This window comes from Giraffa tippelskirchi, chromosome 4, assembly GCF_054371585.1.
Source record: "Giraffa tippelskirchi isolate mGirTip1 chromosome 4, T2T-mGirTip1v1.2.pri, whole genome shotgun sequence".
Lineage (NCBI taxonomy): Eukaryota > Metazoa > Chordata > Mammalia > Artiodactyla > Giraffidae > Giraffa > Giraffa tippelskirchi.
Genome location: NC_137278.1, coordinates 87,601,511 through 87,620,731, shown reverse-complemented (window position 1 = coordinate 87,620,731; position 19,221 = coordinate 87,601,511). Strand labels below are relative to the sequence as shown.

The 19,221-nt window shown below is 46.7% G+C and overlaps 1 protein-coding gene across 3 annotated transcripts in view; it reads left to right on the top strand.

Annotated features, from left to right (window-relative positions):
* TGFA (transforming growth factor alpha) overlaps positions 1-18,993 on the top strand; it is a 110,834-nt gene extending 91,841 nt beyond the window's left edge. For all 3 annotated transcript variants that reach the window (XM_081587493.1, XM_081587494.1, XM_081587495.1), the window contains 3 exons: positions 10,918-11,067; positions 12,251-12,360; positions 14,810-18,993. In XM_081587493.1, the coding sequence (XP_081443619.1) occupies positions 10,918-11,067; positions 12,251-12,360; positions 14,810-14,817 (268 nt within the window). In that variant the 3' untranslated portion in view covers positions 14,818-18,993. The remainder of the gene's footprint in view (positions 1-10,917; positions 11,068-12,250; positions 12,361-14,809) is intronic.
* The last annotated feature ends 228 nt before the right edge of the window (positions 18,994-19,221 follow it).

Here is a 19,221-nt window from a genome sequence, read left to right as displayed (position 1 = left end):
TGTGGACAGTGGGGCTGGGTAACCCTTTGTTGTGTGGGCACGCCTGTGTGGCTGAAGGATGTTAGCATCCCTGGCCTCTACCCACCAGGTACCAGTAGCACCACTTCCCCCCAATAGTCATGGCAATCAAAAATGTCTCCAGCCATTGCCAAATGTGCCCTGCGGTGGGGGGCTTTGTGGAGGAGGCAAAATTGTCCTCCACCCCCTTTAAGAACCATCCATCTCTACGAAGATGCCATTCTTATAGGTGGAAAATGGAAATCAGCAATTTCATACGATCTAGCCTAATAGTACCAGTGTGTGTGCTAAGTCACTCCAGTCATGTCCAGCTCTTTGTGACCCTATAGACCATAGCCTGCCAGGCTCCTCTGTCCATGGGGATTCTCCAGGCAAGAATACTGGAGTAGCTTGCCATGCCCTCCTCCAGGAGATCTTCCCAACCTGAGGGATTGAACACATGGCTCTGGCATTGGCAGGTGGGTTCTTTACCACCAGCGCCACCTGGGAAGCCACTGGTACTGGTAAATGATACTAAATGTTAATAAAAAGCCAACATTTATTGAGCTTTGCTTCATGCCAGTCACTGTTCTAAGCACGATCCACTTGTTAACTCATGTAATCCTCATGATGACCCCAGGCCATGGAGAAGTTGTGTCCTGATCGCAGAGGAGAGTGCATATTCAGACTTAGCTGGTCTGGCTCCTAAAGCTGCTTTCTTATCCATGATGCTGAAGGGTATCAGAGGAGTAGCCTAGGGGACGAGGAGGGCCTGCCACAGTAAGTGGTGGTGGGTAGGACTCTCCTTTTCCTGAGGTGCAGCTGTGTGAGCCTGTGCAGTGGCCCCTTGGGGTGCCTCTGGGCCTCATTTGGAGGGGCACACTGGCCACCTTCCTCCAGGAGAACTGGACAAGGCCCCAGGTCACATCTGCAGAGCCAAGAGCCCTCCTGCCCACCCCATAAATACAAAGCACACTGATGACAAGAGTCACTGTCATTCATGATTACCACTCTTATGAAAATACACATGGGAGCCATGGGGACTGATGGGATTGTTTTTGTTACTTGCCTGATCATTGTGGAAAAACACTGGCCCTGAAGGAATTGTGGCTCTTTAGCCCAGATCTCAAGAAGCCTCCAGTGCAGCAGGTAGAGGGTCTTCTCCCTTCCAGTCATGTCTAGTGCCAAGACCTCAGGCTACCCCTGGCTATGTGATGAGAGGGTCTTCGTTGGAGGGAGAGGACAGTTCTGACCAAAATTGTGTCAGAAGGTTAGTGTTTCCACAAGGTCAGGGACTGTTCTAAAGGTTGAGAGCTGGCAGCCTTGAGCCTGGGTCAGCAGAGACCCAGAGCAATAACCCTACCTGTGGCTGAGCCCTGTTGGCTGGTGGAAGCCTTCTGAGAGTGGGACATGGGTGGCTCTCTTGTTCTCCTCAGTCTGGATGCCAAGCTCTGCTTTTGGCTCAAGGAGATCATTGTCCATCACATTTACACGCCATTAATGTTGGTTGTCTGGACAACTGGCCATCTCTCTCCCCACTCACACTGTAACTATTACTAATAATAATAATAGTAAGCTCTGGGTAAAAACTGTAGCTGTGTGCCAGCCCCAGCTCCACATACAGTGACTCATGCCCTTCTCTCATCCTTCCTCTCAAGTAGAGATTCTTGCCCTTATTGTGTAAATCAGAAAACTTAAGCTCAGAGAAGTTAGGCGACTTGCCTGGAGTCCCAGAGCCCATATACAGTGGAGCTGGGATTCAGTCCCATCGGTTCCAGCCCCCCAAACCCATGTTCTGTTCTGCTGTCCCAGAGGGCACTCTTTCTGCCTCAGCCTCACAGAATTCAACTCAAAAAGCTAAGCTTTTGTTTCCAGGAAAGGTATTGGCACTGTGCCTCTGCAGGCAAACCTTCCTCCAGGGGAACGTCAGGGTTGTTCCCAACCTTGTTGCCCTGATCACAGACTCTCAAGGATTCCTTCCTGTGGGTCAAGGGCAGAGTCTATAGAATCCACTTTTGCAGGATGGGGAAGCTGACCGTCTCTGGGGCGGCGTTGCCATGCAAGACTTTACGTCCTCTTTACCTCAGTTTCCCCACTGGGTCTTGGTGGCCTAGGGGCGGTATTTAGTGCACAGACATGTTTTCATGCAGCAGTAGATGAATCTAAATTATTCTTTGGTGGTTTTAATTAATTGCTTGCATTTTGGAAGTCAGGTTTACGACTCCAAGCAGACACCCAGCGTCTCTGGAGCACAGCCTGCCCGCTCTGGTTCCCCAGTTCGCCTCTGCCCACGGCTCCCTGACCGAAGCTGCCGCCAGTCCATCATCCTGTTGCCTTTCTTTTCTGCTCATAACAGCCAGCTTTGATTATTTCTGTCGCCACATGAGCCTGTAAGCTCGGTGAGGGCAGGACCATACCTTATACCTTTTTGTACCTTCAGTACTTAGAAGAATGTTCTAATTCATTCATTGCCACTAGACCAGAAATTCTGAGTCCGTGCAGAGAAAGCAAAGCCTGCTGTCCCGGCTCTTAAGAACCGCCCTAGCTCTGGGGGAGCTGACGCACTTATCCTGGTCAGTAAAACTCGCAGACCTTGAGGTTAAGGGCATGTCAGTCATGGACTTACAAGGAAAACCCACAGGGGCCGAAGGTTATAGTCTGAAAAGAGGGAGTTCTTTCTAAAATACTGTTGGCTCTTAAGCTTTGTTTTCCATAAGAACAATAGTCTTTGGGTCTCCAGAGTTAAAATGATATCTCACACTAAAATATGAAATTAAAAAAGTTAAAACAAATAACCAGTCAGAAATTGCCAAAGGTAGTGAACATCATCCTGAAATATTTATGCTTCAGATGAACCCTAGATTGTATTTTTTGGTCTCTCTTTAATAAATACCTGCTAGACACCAACCACCTTGGAAATCAAATAGGGCAAGAATTTCCGAAGGCACTTAGTGAAACCAGAGAAATGCAAGGTTAGGACTCAAGCACCGTTTTTTTCCCCTGAGGCAAATTCTGCAAACTGTTGGTCTGCTGCTTGCAAGAACCTTCAAACAAAGGAAAACAGTTGAAGGAAGCCACCCAGGTGACAGGTTTTCAGGGTTCCAGTGTTGGCAGCCAGTGGCAATTTGCTGAAGTGTCTCACAGTCCAAAATGCCCTTCGGTGACTGAACTCCCTGACTTTCCCACAGCAAAGTGTGAAAGCTCATTTCTGTCAGCCAAGGAAAATATTCCACCTGGCTCTGGCCACAGTGCCTTCCATTGGGATCTGAACAGTCAAACACCCAGAGAGGGGTGACCGCCTTCAGAAGCCCGCAGACTGCCCGTGTAACCGAGAACATGCCTCCCGAGAGACCAGGACTGGGGGTGGTTTTCCTGCTGGTGCTTAAGCCACTTCATGTAGATCTATCACCTCAACAACCAGCAGGTGGTGGGATTAGGGGGAGAAGTTAGGACATCACCCAAACACAGATCTTGAGGAAGTGCACGCCTTCTGTCTGCCCTCACCGGAAGCAGATATTGAGAGTCACACACCAGGCAGGATCACACAGCAGTTAAAGGCATAAATTTCAAGGTCAGACAGACCCAAGTGACTTAGCACCATTAAGCCTCAGTTTCTTTGTGTATAAAATGGGGAGATGAGTATTTCTCAGGATTGTAATGAGGCCCCAGTGACCATAATGCATATAGAACTTTTGCTGTCCAAGATAGGAACCACTAGCCATGTGAGGCTATTTAACTTATTTAATTAAAATTTCATTTTTCAGTCTCGCTAGCCACATTTCAAGTACCTCTGCGCAGCTAGTGGCTACTATATTAGATACCACACATACAGACATATTTGCATCATTGCAGAAAGTTATTTTTAAATTTATTGTTTATTGAAGTATAGTTGACTTATAGTATTGTGTTAATTTCTGCTGTACAGCAGAGTAACAGTTATATACATATATATATTCTTTTTATATTCTTTTCCATTATGGTTTATCCCAGGATATTGAATAGAGCTCCCTGTGCTATACAGTAAGACTTGTTGTTTGTCTATTCTTTGTGTAATAGTTTGCATCTACTAACCCCAAACTCCCAGTCCATCCCTCTCCCACCCATTGATCCTTGGCAACAGACAAGTCTCTTCTGTCTCTAAGTCTGTTTCTGTTTTGTAGATAAATTCATTTGTGCTGTATTTTAGATTCCACATATAAGGGATATCATATGGTATTTGCCTTTTCTCCTTCTGACTTATTTCACTTAGTATGATAATCTCTAGTTGTATCCATGTTCCTGCAAATGACTTATTTACTTCTTTGTTATGGCTGAGTAGTATTCTGTTGTATATATGTGCCACATCTTCATCCATTCATCTATTGAATTACTACAGAAGGTGTTATTAGAGCATTGGAGAACGTTCAAGCCCAGTTCCCAGCAGAGTATAAGAGCAGCCTTCATCAGCACTATCACCACTGTGATCAGTATGTTGTTAACCATGACCACAGCTGAAGGATTCAGGTCCTGCTGAAGGAACGGTGAAAGTCGAGTAGTTTCTAATGACATAGTAAAGTGGTGAAGAGATGTCAAATGAAAAATTGATACAAAATAATATTTTTAAAAAATCTTAACTATGTTAAGAAAACTATATAGAAGAAGTACCTGTCAGTCAGACTTTGAGGTGGTCGGATGTGCAGTAACGTGGACTTTCTTTTTCTCTCTGCTCTATTATAATTTATGTACTTTCCAATTTGCTTAGAAACATTATTTGTCTAACTAGAGGGTATTTTCCTTAAGAAGAAAAAAAATTATAAGAGCACAGCTCTACATGCATAATCACTATTTCTTTGAAATTTTAAAAGGCACTGTGAACCAGGTGCAAACAGGACTTAGAGGGAAGAACTGGGCAACTGGACAGGGCTAGAAGGTCTGAAAGCCCTGAGCAGAGGAGAAAGAGCGGCAAATCATTCATCATTTAATTATTGTTGTTTGCTCCTAAGAAAGCACCAAAGCTACCTCCAGACTGAATCAGCATAAGAAGAGAAGGCCCCAGGGACCCCCTGGTTGGAGCACATTGCCCCTCATCTTCAGCCACCATGTCTCCTCAGCTCAGACAGGATCCTTGCCCCTCCTGTGCTGCACTTTGCCCTGTCTTTTTTTGGGCACTACTTTCTTTTTGGTTCTTATCTGGGGGAAACAGCCTGCATATGATTCCAGAGGCTCGTTTTCAGAATTATGAAGACAAACTCAGCATTCCTTGTGTTTGACAGTACCCACTCTCAACGGTTGAGACTGAATGGTCAAATGGTGTAAGAAAATGTCCAGGCTTACACATTTGCCATTCCCCGTGGTGACAGAATAATTCCTATTTTATTCAGATTCCTTTCTTAAACAGAGGTGCCACATCTCAGGTTTCTCCTGCACCTGAATGAGAAGACCCATTGTACAGCTCCCACCCTGGGGAAATGCCCAGAGAGAGATAGGAATAGGGGAAAGGGGCAGACTTTGGAGTGTTGCTCTCGATTCTATAGCTTAAATGACCGTTCTGCCTTAGTGGTTCTCAGGCCTGGCCACACATTAGAGTCACTTGGGTGCCCAGACCAGTTGGTCAGGGGCATCTCCAAGGGTGTGGCCATGGCCTTGGCATTTTCCAAAGCTTCCCAGGTGATTCTGATGTGCAGCCAGGTGGGACCCAGTGCCTACCTGAGGTCAAGGCAGCAGCTGAGTCAAGCGTGAGTCATTGGTGACCAGGTGAGGTGCTGCTTCCCCTCATTGTCTGACTTATGCTAAAATAATTGGCATAATTAAGTCTAATATTAGTAGAAGCTTGGGAAATTTTTAAAAAATGTTTGTCCCCAAACCTTTTCTTGCCCCCCCTCCCCCAGTAAAGAGCAACTGAGAAGCCTGCCTATATTACAGATGCTGCTAAGTCGCTTCAGTCGTGTCCGACTCTGTGCGACCCCATAGATGGCACAGGCTCCCCCGTCCCTGGGATTCTCCAGGCAAGAACACTGGAGTGGGTTGCCATTTCCTTCTCCAGTGCATGAAAGTGAAAAGTGAAAGTGAAGTCGCTCAGTCGTGTCCGACTCCTAGCGACCCCATGGACTGCAGCCTGCCAGGCTCCTCCGTCCACGGGATTTTCCAGGCAAGAGTACTGGAGTGGGCTGCCATTGCCTTCTCCATATTACGGATGAGTGGTGGGGAAAAAAAGGACCTCTGTCCATCCCAAGACCAGCAAGTCTAAATTGCCTTAGAAAGTCTAACCCTGGCTGCCTGTTGGAATCATCTGGGAGCTTTAAAAATACTGATGCCAGTCCTTACTCTCAGGGACTCTAACTTAGTTGGTCTGGAGTGTGGCCTGGATATCAAGATTTTTTTTTTTTCAAGCTTGCCAGGCCATTCCAATGTGCTGCTAGAGTTGATTTCACTTGTCAGCCTTTTCTTTAAGGCACCCAGGCCCCATTTTCAGAGAGTCTTTGATCTGGGAGGTCCTGGGAAAAACTCGAGTATCTAGACCACAGGCTATACTGCCTCCCAGTGCAGTTGGACTGCTTGGTGCTAAGACTCGCTACTCTAAGAGCTCACCTAGGCTGTGACCTAGAGTCTCATGTATTGGGTTGGCCAAAAGGTCTTACAGAAAAATCCAAACGAACTTTTTGGTTAACCCACTCTTTGGCAACAACTCATGTAACTCTCGTGCCTCACCAGGGAAGGTTTCATTCAGAAACATGCTGAGCACCCTATTTCAATGAGACTGGTGTTTGAGTGTTTGTAGCTGTGACCCTAAGGGGACAAAGAGGCATTCTTTTTGGCGTGAAGACATTCCAAATGGGCTCAGACCTCCACTGGAGCAGTTCTGAGGCAAGGCTGGTTGTGAAGGACCCAGCACTCACATGTTAGGAAGAACAAGAAAGTCAGCCAAGTGTGACTCAGCCTAGGGGGCTGTCTTTCCTGGTGAGTTAAGATGGCATTGTTTGGGGGCATCTTTGCGATTTGCTATACCCACAGCAGGAAGACCTTTACAGGGCAGTCAGCAGCCTGTCTTCCCTTTTGCAATGTGGTTTGTGAGTTTGCCATTGAATCAATATCCCAGAGTATCTTCCAAATCATTACATCTTTGCATTACACCAGAAATGTCTCCTTCACAGTTGAGATCCTTAGTTTTTAAACTCTAGAATCCACTCCCCACCCTCTTCCCCCATTTGTAAAACAAGGTAAATAGCAGCCCAGACCTTACATGCAGTTGTTATTGTTGGGATTAACAGAGATGATTCATGTAGGAGTTTAGCATAGCCTTCAATAACCTAATCTTGTAATTAGCACTAGGCTCCCACTCTTTTATTTAAATAGGATTTCTTGGAGTCCCCAGCATTGATTTGTTAGTTCATAGCGTTTCCAGAACCAAGCAGTTGAGGAGATGTTTGAATCCTCCTCTCCCACGGCCTGTGGGTTAAAGGAGTTTAAGCTGGGTGAAATTGCCTCTCCTATAGCCTGGACCTTTCATGAATGGCTGTGCAAATCATCATCACACTCCCCTCCCTAGGAGAAAACAACACCAACACCCAACTGCAGAGAAGTCTCATTGATTTGGCCACAATTCCTGGTTAGACATCTCACAAAGCCCAGGCTCCCCAACCCTCTTCTGTTCAGTGGTTCACCAGAATTTTTGTAGAGCTCGGTCTTGCCTGCCGGAACCTAGAGGCTGACCTCCAGTGAAGCTGGCAGGAGGGGCAGTCACAGAGGTGGGCGAGTCCTACGGGCCTTTAGGGAAAGACAGGCTATAGAGAACCATGGAAAGAGCTTTGAAAAATGGATGGATGGATGAATGAATGAGTGAGTCTTCAAATTATATCTTCTTGGAGAATGTGGTCTTTGAGATGGAGTTTGAGGAAGAAAGTGAGAAATAATGTCACAGGCAGAGAAGGTAGCAGGAGCTGAGATGGACAAGGGGAAGGTAATCATTCATTCGCTCATTCATTCACAGACAGGTGTGTCCTGAGTGTCTGTGTGCTGGCACTAGTTTAGTTGACACTGGGAGGTGGGGGACTCTTGGGTTGGCTAAAATCTAAGTGACAGGAGATAAAGTAGAGGGGGTAGGTTAGGGCCCTGCAGATATGGGGTGTTGGATGCTAAATGAAAGGAGGAGGAAGCGCACAACCCAGGTGGGAGCCATCAGGGTGCAGAGTGAAAACTCAGAATGGCTGGAGGGGGCACCCTTTGCAAGATTCTGTGTAGACACTCACAGCTTCATCTGTGTATCACCTGTGCATGTTGTTTATCACCTCTCAGTCTCAAGTTCAGTTCACACTTTAGCTTTCTCCTGGTGGGAAGGGACCAGTGCCTTTGTTTTCTCCCCTGCCTACAGGGTGAGCTGTTTCCTGACTTTGGCCTTCACGTGATCCTGTTATTAAAACCAACCAAAAAAAATTTGCCCCTGTTTCATAACCCACCCAGTCATCGCCCTCCTAGCCTGAGCCTATGAGAGTCTGTGCTCTTATTCACACTTCTGTGGTCCAGATCCTTTTTCAAGCAAAGTCTTCTTGCCAGAGCTCCCGCATCTTCCTCCTCCCCAGAGCCTGCTCTCTCCTTAGGTCTGGTGGAGAACCCTGCATTGTTGGACCTAAAACCTCACATCTCCTTTACTGTTTCAAGATCAAGAGCTTAATCTGCAGTTTTTTATCCCAATCTCAGATAGTATACAAGGGCAGCAGCCTGCTGGGGTCCACAGATCTGGGAATGGGTTTCTCTCTCTTCCTTGGCAGAGTCCGGCTCTTTGCAACCCTATGGACTGTAGCCCGCTAGGTTCCTCTGTCCAAGGAATTCTCCAGGCAAGAATACTGGAGTGGGTGCCCATTCCCTTCTCTAGGAGTTCTTCTCTTTGACCCAGGGATTGAACCAGGGTCTCCCACATTGCAGGCAGATTCTTTACCACCTGAGCCACCAGGGAAGCCTTCCCTGGCATGGTAGTCACAAGCAAATGACTTGACTTTTCTTTTCTTTTTTTTTTTTTTGACTTGACTTTTCTATGCAAAGACTAAATGAGAAAACATGGGTCAAATGTAAATTAATCTTTGACTGAAAGCAAGTACCTGAATTCAAACTAAAAATGCCTTTAAATAAGGTACATAACAATTGAGCTTTGGAATAAAGAGCACCAGTGGGAAACTTTTCCATTAAGCAGCCTTAGAGACCGAAGCTTATATGCTCCAGTATCCCAGGCTGTGGCCTTAAGCAGCCATTTTTGCAACATCTCCTGTTTGCCTTAATCTTAAACTCATATGGTACCTGTTCTTTTAACATTGAAATGATTAAACTTCTGTTAACATTGAGCAAAAGCTATGCTCCAGGAAAATACCCTGTATTTATCCTGTGACTCCTGGCATCTGGGGTTTGGAAGCCCAGGTTTAAGGGAATCACAAATGTAAGACCCCAGGGCTAGCCCTGCACAATAGCAGACACATCAAGACCTTTGGCCCCCCTTTATTTTCCTTATTCTTCAAAGGCCATTTAACTTAAAAGTAAAGGGAACAGGCTACTTCATCAAAAGGTAGACTTCTTTTTAAAGAAGTTTAACTATCATTGTCATGTTGGCAGGAGGTGGGGGCGAGAGGAGGAATAAAACCTTTTAAATCTAGTGTCTGATGTTTGGTGCAAGACTGCTCCTGGAGACGTCCCCTGTGGAAATGAAGCTACCCTACCTGGGATTCCCTGGTGGCTCAGACGGTAAAGTGTCTACCCGCAGTGCAGGAGACCCAGGTTTGATCCCTGGGTCGGGAAGATCCCCTGGAGAAGGAAAGGGCAACCCAGTCCAATACTCTTGCCTAGAAAATTCCATGGACGGAGGAGGCTGGTGGGCTACAAGTCCATGGGGTCGCAAAGAGTCAGAAATGACTGAGCGACTTCACTTTCTTTCTTTCCACTTGAGAAGACCAAGGGGATCAAACATTTTCATTATAATTAGAAAGTCATCCCAGACAAAGGGGGACCCATATGAAAGCTAAGTATCTTCTACTGTGAAGGATGGCGGGGGTGGGGAGCAGTGCTTGTGTTAGTAAACGACTGTCTTCCTCATGACTGTCGCTTCCTCATGACTCCTGAGGAACCATCGTGCAAGAGCCACTTGCCTCCCCCACCCAGAATCTGGGGGGAGTTTAGCATACGTGAAAGTTACATGGAATTGTTATTGAAATGGTTTGATAACAAGGAACCTCTGAATCGTAGCAATACCACTAATACTATCACCTTATGTGTTGGTATCACTCTTTAGAGACTACATGCATATTCATAAACATGGATTGTTTTGTGCCCTTACTAATCCTCTAGTGGAGAGAGGTCAGGTGTTATTGGAAATGAAGCCCGGGGTTCATAAGAGGTTAGTGGCTTTTCAGGTCCTAAAATTACCAGACAGTGCTGCTGGTTCTACCCCAGTACATGCCCCGTGAGCTGGATCGCCTGGTAAATGCTTGCAGGACTAATTAACCCTGACAAAGACGATAAAAATCAAGCCACAGTCTTTGTCTCCTGCTGGTTTAGCGTGTTTTCTTTCTCTCATCACTGGGAATTCTGAATACACACACTTAGTTTAAAAATAATCTGGGTTTTTATGAACTGCCAAAATGAGCTTCACGTCCTAGACACATTTGCTGCCTTCCTCACTCCCCCAGGATCTGGCATAGTAACCATGATACCAGAGTGCTTCAGCAGCACCTTGCCTCCTCAGATGATAAGCTGATGAGTTACCTCGTTCTCCAAGCAAGGGAAGCCTGTGCAGGGGAGTCGGAGCGATTTTACTGATACCTTTGCCTCCAATAGCCAAGGCTGGAGGGGCCCCTTTGGGCTTTTTTGTAGGGCTTGGATCTCTCCAGTCCAGTCCTCCTGGAAAGTGGGACGAATGAGACCTCTGGCCGGAGAGTATGCTGATGTCCCTGTCTTCCTCAGCTGTCACTCTGGGTACGTTGGTGCACGCTGTGAACACGCAGACCTCCTGGCCGTGGTGGCTGCCAGCCAGAAGAAGCAGGCCATCACCGCCTTGGTGGTGGTCTCCATCGTGGCCCTGGCTGTCCTCATCATCACGTGTGTGCTGATACAGTAAGTCTTCACTGCTCCTGAGGCCGGGTCCCCCACCTGCCTGCCTTCCCGGGGCCATCTGCAGCGCTCCCAGATAGCAGGGCCACCTTGGCAGTTTACCGCTGTGATGTCTGATTGGTGTTAGCAAAGCGAAGAGGGATTTTGGTGAAAGCTAGGCAGTATGAAGGGCGCACAGCCCAGGAGATCTCCAACAAATGGGTCAGAGCAGAGCTCTGACTGGAAGCAGAGCCAAAGGCTTGGAGTCTTCACCATTGTGATGGGGATGTGCAGGGGTTCCAGAGGGAAGTGGAAAAGGCTCCAAGCCTCCTGTGAGCAGTTAACAGCCACACTTCTTCTTTGCAAATCCTAAAGCCACTATTGCTGTTACTTCCTCTGCTCTTCCTCCAGACTTCAATCACTGCCTGGCATCTTCCAGGAAGCCTTCCTGAGCCCCTTTCCAGGTAGCCTTCCTGAGCCCCTTTCCAGGTGTTCTTAGCCTCATTTGCTTGCCTATATCTCCCAATTGGATTGCTCTGCAAAGGGACAGACCCGCAGGTTGTATTTCCAGTATTGGGCCAGAATACTGGCCTGATATTCCCTGGAAATATGGGTAGCAGGTGCCCTGAGAGGATGATGTTTGCCACGACCAGAGAGTGTTAGTCTTCGGAAAAAGATCTGAAGCCATGGAGTTGCTTCACTTGTTCCTTCATTCCTTCCGTGGGTCCATGCGGTCTACCCACAGTCCCTGCTTTACTGCTTGCTGGCTGCTCCTGATGAATGACCTCCGTCCTGAGCCCTCACAGCCCTGCCAGCCTGAAGCAGCTGTTTTGGCCCAGTCCTGACAGTGGTTCTAAGTGACCCAACTGCTGCTTTATGGAGCAAACAGCTGGGCCACCGGGGTGCGGGTGGGTGGTGGGGAGTGACTGGTCCCTTCTGTCAACTGGAGCCCATTTGGCCAACCCAGAGAGGAGCGGCCACATAGAGCTGGTCTCTTGGGGTGGCCAACAGATCCTTCCACAAGTGGCCCCAAAGGCCACCTCCTTGCAAAGCCCTCAGCCCTGTGCTGTGATTGTCCCACTGGAAGCTCCAGTGGAAGGATGGGTTAGAGCCTGGAGCTGCCCGGCAGGCCCCTGTGGCAGACACTGCACCAGCTGGGGACTCCTGCCAGGCTCCTACCCAGCCCATGTTCTCTGCACCTTTGCAGCTGCTGTGAGGTCCGAAAACACTGTGAGTGGTGCCGGGCGCTCATCTGCCGGCATGAGAAGCCCAGCGCCCTCCTGAAGGGAAGGACTGCTTGCTGCCACTCAGAAACAGGTAAGGAGGCTGCCTTGAGGGAGGACTTTTCCCTCGGGAGACACTATTGGATAGAGAAAAAGTCCATCTTCTCCAAGTCAGGGCAGAAGTTCTTGGAGGGTGAAGCAGAAAGAAGGGAGAAAAAGAAGAGGACATTTATCCTACCAAGTCAGATACAGTTTATTCCGATGTGTCTTTTCCTCAGCAGGTAGCTCTGTTATCCTTACCTGTGACCATGTGACCTTTAACAAGTGACTTAACGTCTCTGAGCCTTGGTTTTCTCATTAAAAAGATGTCATGCAAATTAAATAAGTACTGAGATAAAGAACCTGGTGTATCACAGACGGGAGACACAGAACAGATGTTCTTTCTCTTTCTCTTGAGAAATCATCTTCCCTTTCCCATCAGTGAAATGAGAGATGCGGCTTCTAGAAGGTCTTGAAGGACTCTGAACTCTTAGAATCCTGTGATCTTCATTCAGCTTACCATTGTTCCATGAATATTGTCTCCAACATCCGTGAAAAAGATTGGACATCTGGCTAGGATGCCACACTCACATCTTCAGAGCCTTCTCCGAGCATCCCTAACTCCGGGCTCTTGGAGTCAAATAGCAAGTTAATCCAGACAGGCTCTGAAAAGTCTCACATGAATGAGTTTCTGGAATGCTTGTTTGACCGAAAAGACTGTTATAAACTTAGCTTTCCTTTTTAGGAAGTGGTTCGTCAAGAGACAATCACCCCACCCTCATCCACCTGAGAGTGGCTTCTCTACTGAACAGTTAGCTCAAGGTTGCGTGGAGAGGCCAGGGAGAAAAGTGCCTGCTGTGTTCCTTTGGCCTCCTGGTGATCTGACCTGGAGGGAAATGAAGGCAGGGAACGGCCATTTACTTGATCTTCATTTCAAGAGCCATAGTAATTGTGTGTGAGCGGTTCTTTGATTTAGGAAGGTGCTAATTCATTGATGGTGATTGCAGCCATGAAATTAAAAGACGCTTACTCCTTGGAAGGAAGGTTATGACTAACCTAGATAGCATATTTAAAAGCAGAGACATTACTTTGCCCACAAAGGTCTGTCTAGTCAAGGCTATGGTGTTTCCAGTGGTCATGTATGGATGTGAGAGTTGGACGGTGAAGAAAGCTGAGCGCCGAAGAATTGATGCTTTTGAACTGTAGTGTTGGAGAAGACTCTTGAGAGTCCCTTGGACTGCAAGAAGATCCAACCAGTCCATCCTAAAGGAGATCAGTCCTGGGTGTCCATTGGAAGAAATGATGTTGAAGCTGAAACTCCAATACTTTGGCCACCTCGTGAGAAGAGTTCTCATTGGAAAAGACCCTAATGCTGGGAAGGATTGGGGGCAGGAGGAGAAGGGGATGACAGAGGATGAGGTGGTTGGATGACATCACTGACTCGATGGACATGGGTTTAGGTAAACTCCGGGAGTTGGTGATGGACAGGGAGGCCTGGCGTGCTGCAATTCATGGGGTCGCAGAGTCGTACACAACTGAGCAACTGAACTGCACTGAACTTAACTGAATTCATTGATCCTCGCAGTAGTCTTAAGGAGGGTGTGGGTAAACTGAGTCTGCCAAAGACCTGTGTGGAAGGTCTGAGTCCCTAGAGGAGCTAGGATGAGACCCAGGGCCTCTGAAGTCCCCACTCCCATTTCCTCCACTACCTTGGGGGACCATGCATTGAGCTAATGAAGATAAACATTTTTGTTTTGTCTGTTAACACCAATAGAAAAAAATTGTGTTTGGCTTTTTAAGAAAATTGATAGTATTTTTGTACCCTCAATCTGCACCTTGGTAGAGTCATTTAGGGTGGAGTAAATTTCTTGTTAATGTCACTTCTTCTCTACCTACATTTTGAGAGAATGTTGGCTTTGAACCCAGCGATGGGTCTGACCTTGCAGAGATGGCCACCAAGGCTAAAGCCCCTCTTCTTAAGATGACGGGTATGCTCCACCTCCAGGGAACCCAGGAGAGACCAGTGCAGGAAGATGTCCAGGCTGGACTGGACTCCGGAGCTGCTGGGGACTGGGTGCATGCACCCTGCTTCCCCATGACAGGCACAGAGGATACCCTCAGGGCCCACCCATTGAGAAACAAGGGGGTCTATTCTTCCATGGCCTTAGAGGAAGCCATTCTGCTGCCAGAGCCCTTGACCAGCTCATGAGCTGCCCACTAAGCTGCTGCTGATGAGGGAACTGGCTGCAGACGGGGCTGAATCACCTCCAGCTGAATGAAAGCCTTCACACAGGGTGTATCCCCGTTTCCTTCTTTCCTTTGGTGCTGAAAGCACAGATTGAGGAGCTACTGCCTCTGTGGTCGAACCAGCAGATTGTGGACTTGACTGCCCAAGAGAACCCAGTGACTTGGGCTGGTGCATCCCCAAGTTTCTGTCCCATGCCAGTTTTCCCAGCCTGGCTGGAGTGTGCTGTAGAGCTTAACCTGTTTTTCCTTCCTTCCAGTGGTCTGAAGAGCCCAGAGGAGGAGTTCTGCCAGGTGGCCTGCAGCAGCCAGAGGGAAAAAGGACTTCTTGAGTTCGGCACAACGAGGGCTGCCAGGCATGGGCCAGCAGGCCTTTCCTTCTCTGCCTGTCATCGCCTGTGCAGGCTTTTTGTTTTATGTGGGCCTTCCTTCAAAATTCTGTCCAGAACTCTGTCTGCTTGGGGTTATCCGATGTGACCTGGAGAAGAAATCGGTGGACCACAGTTTAAAGACTGGTCAGAAATGAATGGCACGGGGTGGGCCTCCTATTTACCTAATGACCTATGTGCTTCGTCATCTGCATCCAGGTGTGTGTAGGTGTGTTCTGCCAGTTACAGATACCAGACCCGTCTCCCCACAATAGTCTCCATCGTGCCCAACACTGGAGTTCCTATAATTGTTACAGTTTTTTTCTTATCTGCTTATTGGAGAAAATGGTGAAAAAAAGCATCACTGCTTTTTGCTACATGAAGACGCCAGTGGAGAAGGAGCCATACCAGTCCTCTGTCATGAAACCCTCAACCAGCCCAGTGTCTTCCATGGACACATGATGTTGAAGACCTTCCTGAGCTGTCACCATCCTCAGAGATAACTTATTTATTAGATGGATGATGATTTTAGTTTAATCTCTTAAGTCAGTGTAAAAAGCGTAAAAGCCTTTCAGACATCTACATCAATGATCCATGTATTGCTGGCCAAAAAACTGGACTGATTAGAAATGTCTGGTCTCTTTGGGACAGCTAAAACTTGGGGGAGTGGTGAAGCACCAGGATGGGTGGAGATGGAAGCAGAGAAGGAGTTACTGATGGGAGCAAAGATTGGGGTTCAGAGGTCACGCCATTTAATACACAAAACTGGTAAATGCCCCAAGATACATTACTGCTGAAGAGTTAGCAGATCTTACAGTGGAGACCTGGCACCTTATTGAGGAAGAGGAAGAGAGTCTGTGTGTGTATCTACAAGGAGGAAACACAACAGTGATTACACTGCTCTTCTTAAACCTATTAACCTTCTGGTGGGCTGTCTGAGAATCTGTTTAGACACAGAGCTTTAGCAGAGAGCAACGGGCATTTGGGGTTGCACCCGTGAAAGGGGACCAGTCACTTATTTTCCATGTTGTTACTTGGTTGATTTGTTGCTTTATTTTGAAAAGGGCAAATTGAACTTTTCTATTTATTTTTAAGCATTAGGAGAAATATTCCAGTGATTTTATTTTTCTTTTCCATTCAGGATGCTAAGTTTTTGTTTTTTGTTTTTTGTTCTTTTAAAACAAAAACTCTTACTAAGCTGCCTCCATCATGTGGGTCTTGCTTTTCTCTCAGAGAAGGAGAAATTGTTCTCCTGGGTACTTTCCAACCCAGTGGGCCTGCTTGTGGGAAACCCTGGTTCACTCCAACTTCATGGTGGAGCTCATCCCTAGGAACTGTTATGAAAATTTGGAAACAAGGAAACAATGAAATAATATGTAAACTCCTTATGCGAGGGAACTCTTATTCACTAATATTTGAAAAATAGGAGATCTCTGCCTATTAACCCTTCAGTGCCTCTAGCTCCTCACATCATGAAAGGGACTTTTAAAATATATCAAGTGAGCTTGAAATTCCTACCAGGTCATTTTGTCCTCATGGAATTCTTCTGCCCAGTATGTCTATAGCAGTGCATTTTCTCTGTATTTCTTACAGTTGAGAAAATTATATGACCTGTGTCACAATTCTGGCACTTGTATTGAATGACGCTGCACCCAAAGCACAGAGATTAGAAATGGGATCTGTTCAACAGCAGTGTAACTGACACAGCTCCTGGGGTCTAGTCATGAGAGAATATATGCTTAAGTTTGCATTCCTTACGCAGGTCCTACAGCAGCGGATCTGCAGGCTGGGGCTTCACCCCCGGAGCCCGATGCAGTTGACACTGGTTTGTGGACCTCAGTTTGCCCTCCCTTTTTTCATCGGGCTCTCCTGAAAGTCTGATTCCGGTATAGGGAGACTAATGAAAGTGGAGTGGCATCACTGGTTTTTAACTTGAAATCACATTTTTACTTTAGAACAATCTTTCCTCAGTCTTTTAGAGACTGTTTGAGGTCTGGTTGCCTTTAAAGAGGAAGAGCTGATATTGAGAATGTCTTGTGGGGTTTTCTCCACCTACTAGTTGGAAGAATCAGTGTCCAGTCTGTAGGCACCTAAGAGCCTTTGCAGAAGGGTGAGGAGGTGAGAACCAAGAACCTTCTTGATTTCCTGCGGGACTTCATACTTAGTGCCTGTGAGTGCTCCAGTCACAGCTGCTGGTGCCCCCCCTTCCAGTGCTGATATGACCATGCAGTGCACAAGCTCCAATGTGTGCCACCCTGGGAGAGTTGGTGGCAGAGGCTGGGATCAAAGCACACCTGGATGGGCCTTTGTCCATGTCCAGGATATGAGAACCTTGCTTCTTTAGTGATTTCTCTCTTCGAAATCAGAATGGCCACTAAGCATTGGATTCCTATGCTATTTGTGGCATTGGTACTTTGCTTAGATATAAAAATGCCCCCTTTTCAGGTTAAAAGTCATCCTCTAATCCAATTCTGTAGGTTCCCTGTGTTTCCTTGCTTTTTACAAAGCCAAGTTCATTATGATTAGGGACTTGTTCCCAAGATCTGACCGGGTCAGCAGCTGCATACCAGGGGTTGGGGAACACAGCTGTTTCCAATATCTGTCTCAGGAGAAATGCAAAACCCTCATTTAAAAGGGGCAGGGGAAGGGAGAGACTGCTTCCACATCTTCAATGGAGCCTGGATTCTCCCACTGCTATACAGGCTGTGACTTCTTTAAGCATGCTGGCAGGAAACGTCTTCTAGATGGAAGGATATACAGCAGCCAACCCTGATCTGGAAGACACATCTGAGCACATGTGGTAAACAAGCACGACTTGAGCTTGCCATTGTGTGCCAGCAGAGGAGAGGGGCAGAATGTCCCCAGAGTCTATTTGCCCATGAAAGGAGACGGTAGAATTGACATTACCCCCACCCGCATTGGCGAGGGAGGAGGTGCACCTCCAGAGCTTTTTCGGAGCCTGATCTATGCAGGCGGAGCAAGTGTCTGCATCTTCAGGTTCCCGGGTCCAGGCTGCTTCAGTGCATGTGGACCACTGGCTGCTTTTCCAATGGGTCCAGGCTGCTTCAGTGCACATGGACCACTGGCTGCTCTTCCAGGCCATCTTGACAGGAACAGTTCAAAGAGGCTCCAACACTGCTCGGGAGACCCTAATCCCATAGTGGGATCTGGGCTTTGATTTCTCCCAACCTGCTCAGCTAAGGAGGAGGCAGGGGAATGATTCAAAAGCCCAGGACCAAGGAGGACATCACAGAAACAAGAGGAACACATATGTTTGTTCTTAATGTTCTAATAGAAGACCTGTTCTCTAGCCACTGATTTTATCAGGCTTTCTAAAAGGTCTCATGGTAAACACACACACGGTACTGAACACAACACCTCTTCCTAGTGTAATAATACTGAAGTGTTCAGCCTTTCATTATCTTATTATAACAAACCCGATGCTTTTTTTTTTAGAACTTGTTACTCTGACTTCTGTATATGTTGCACTGAAAAGGTTAATATTTAATGTTTTAATTTATTTTGTGAGGTAAGTTAATTTTGATTTCTGTAATGCGTTAATGTGATTAGCAGTTCTTTTCTTTAATATCTGAATTTTACTTATTTAAAGAGTAGTGAGCAATATAAAATGCAGTTGTGTTTTTCAGTAATGTGTATTGTTGTCAGTTGTACTGTACCTTGTTTGGAAGGATGAAGGAATGAACTCTTTTTTTTTTTCCTAAATCAAGACTGAAGCTTTTCTTTCATGAGGTTGGGAGATGGCTGAAGTACATTAAGATTTTTCTCTGCAAATGTGAATGGTGTGAAAAAAAATAGATGCTCTCTTGCAAAATGTGGGAATACTAAAATTAACTTTAGTTGATCCCTATATGCTTGTAAAAACCAAATTCTCTGAAGTTCTTCTCAATATATATCTCATTTACTGTATGTCCAACAATACTCTAACTAGTGTGGAAGATGAAACAGACAATCCCTGCCCCAAGGAATCAGGATCTGCCTGAGATCGATTGACGTGCAGAAAATAATTCCAGACTCATTCCAGACAAAATACAAATAAAGCCTGAAATTGTAATGTAGAGGAGTGTGTGTGTTAATAGCTGTAATTCTCCACATGTGGTCCCCAGACCAGCACCATCGCATCACCTGGGAGCTTCTAAGTAAGGCAAATTTTCAGGGCCCACCCCAGACCTATTAAACTCTCAAGATGTCATACCCTCTCTACCTTCCAGATGATTCTGATACATACTCAAGTTTGAGAACCATGGTGCTATAGGATTCCAGGAAGGGCAAATTCATGTGGGCCT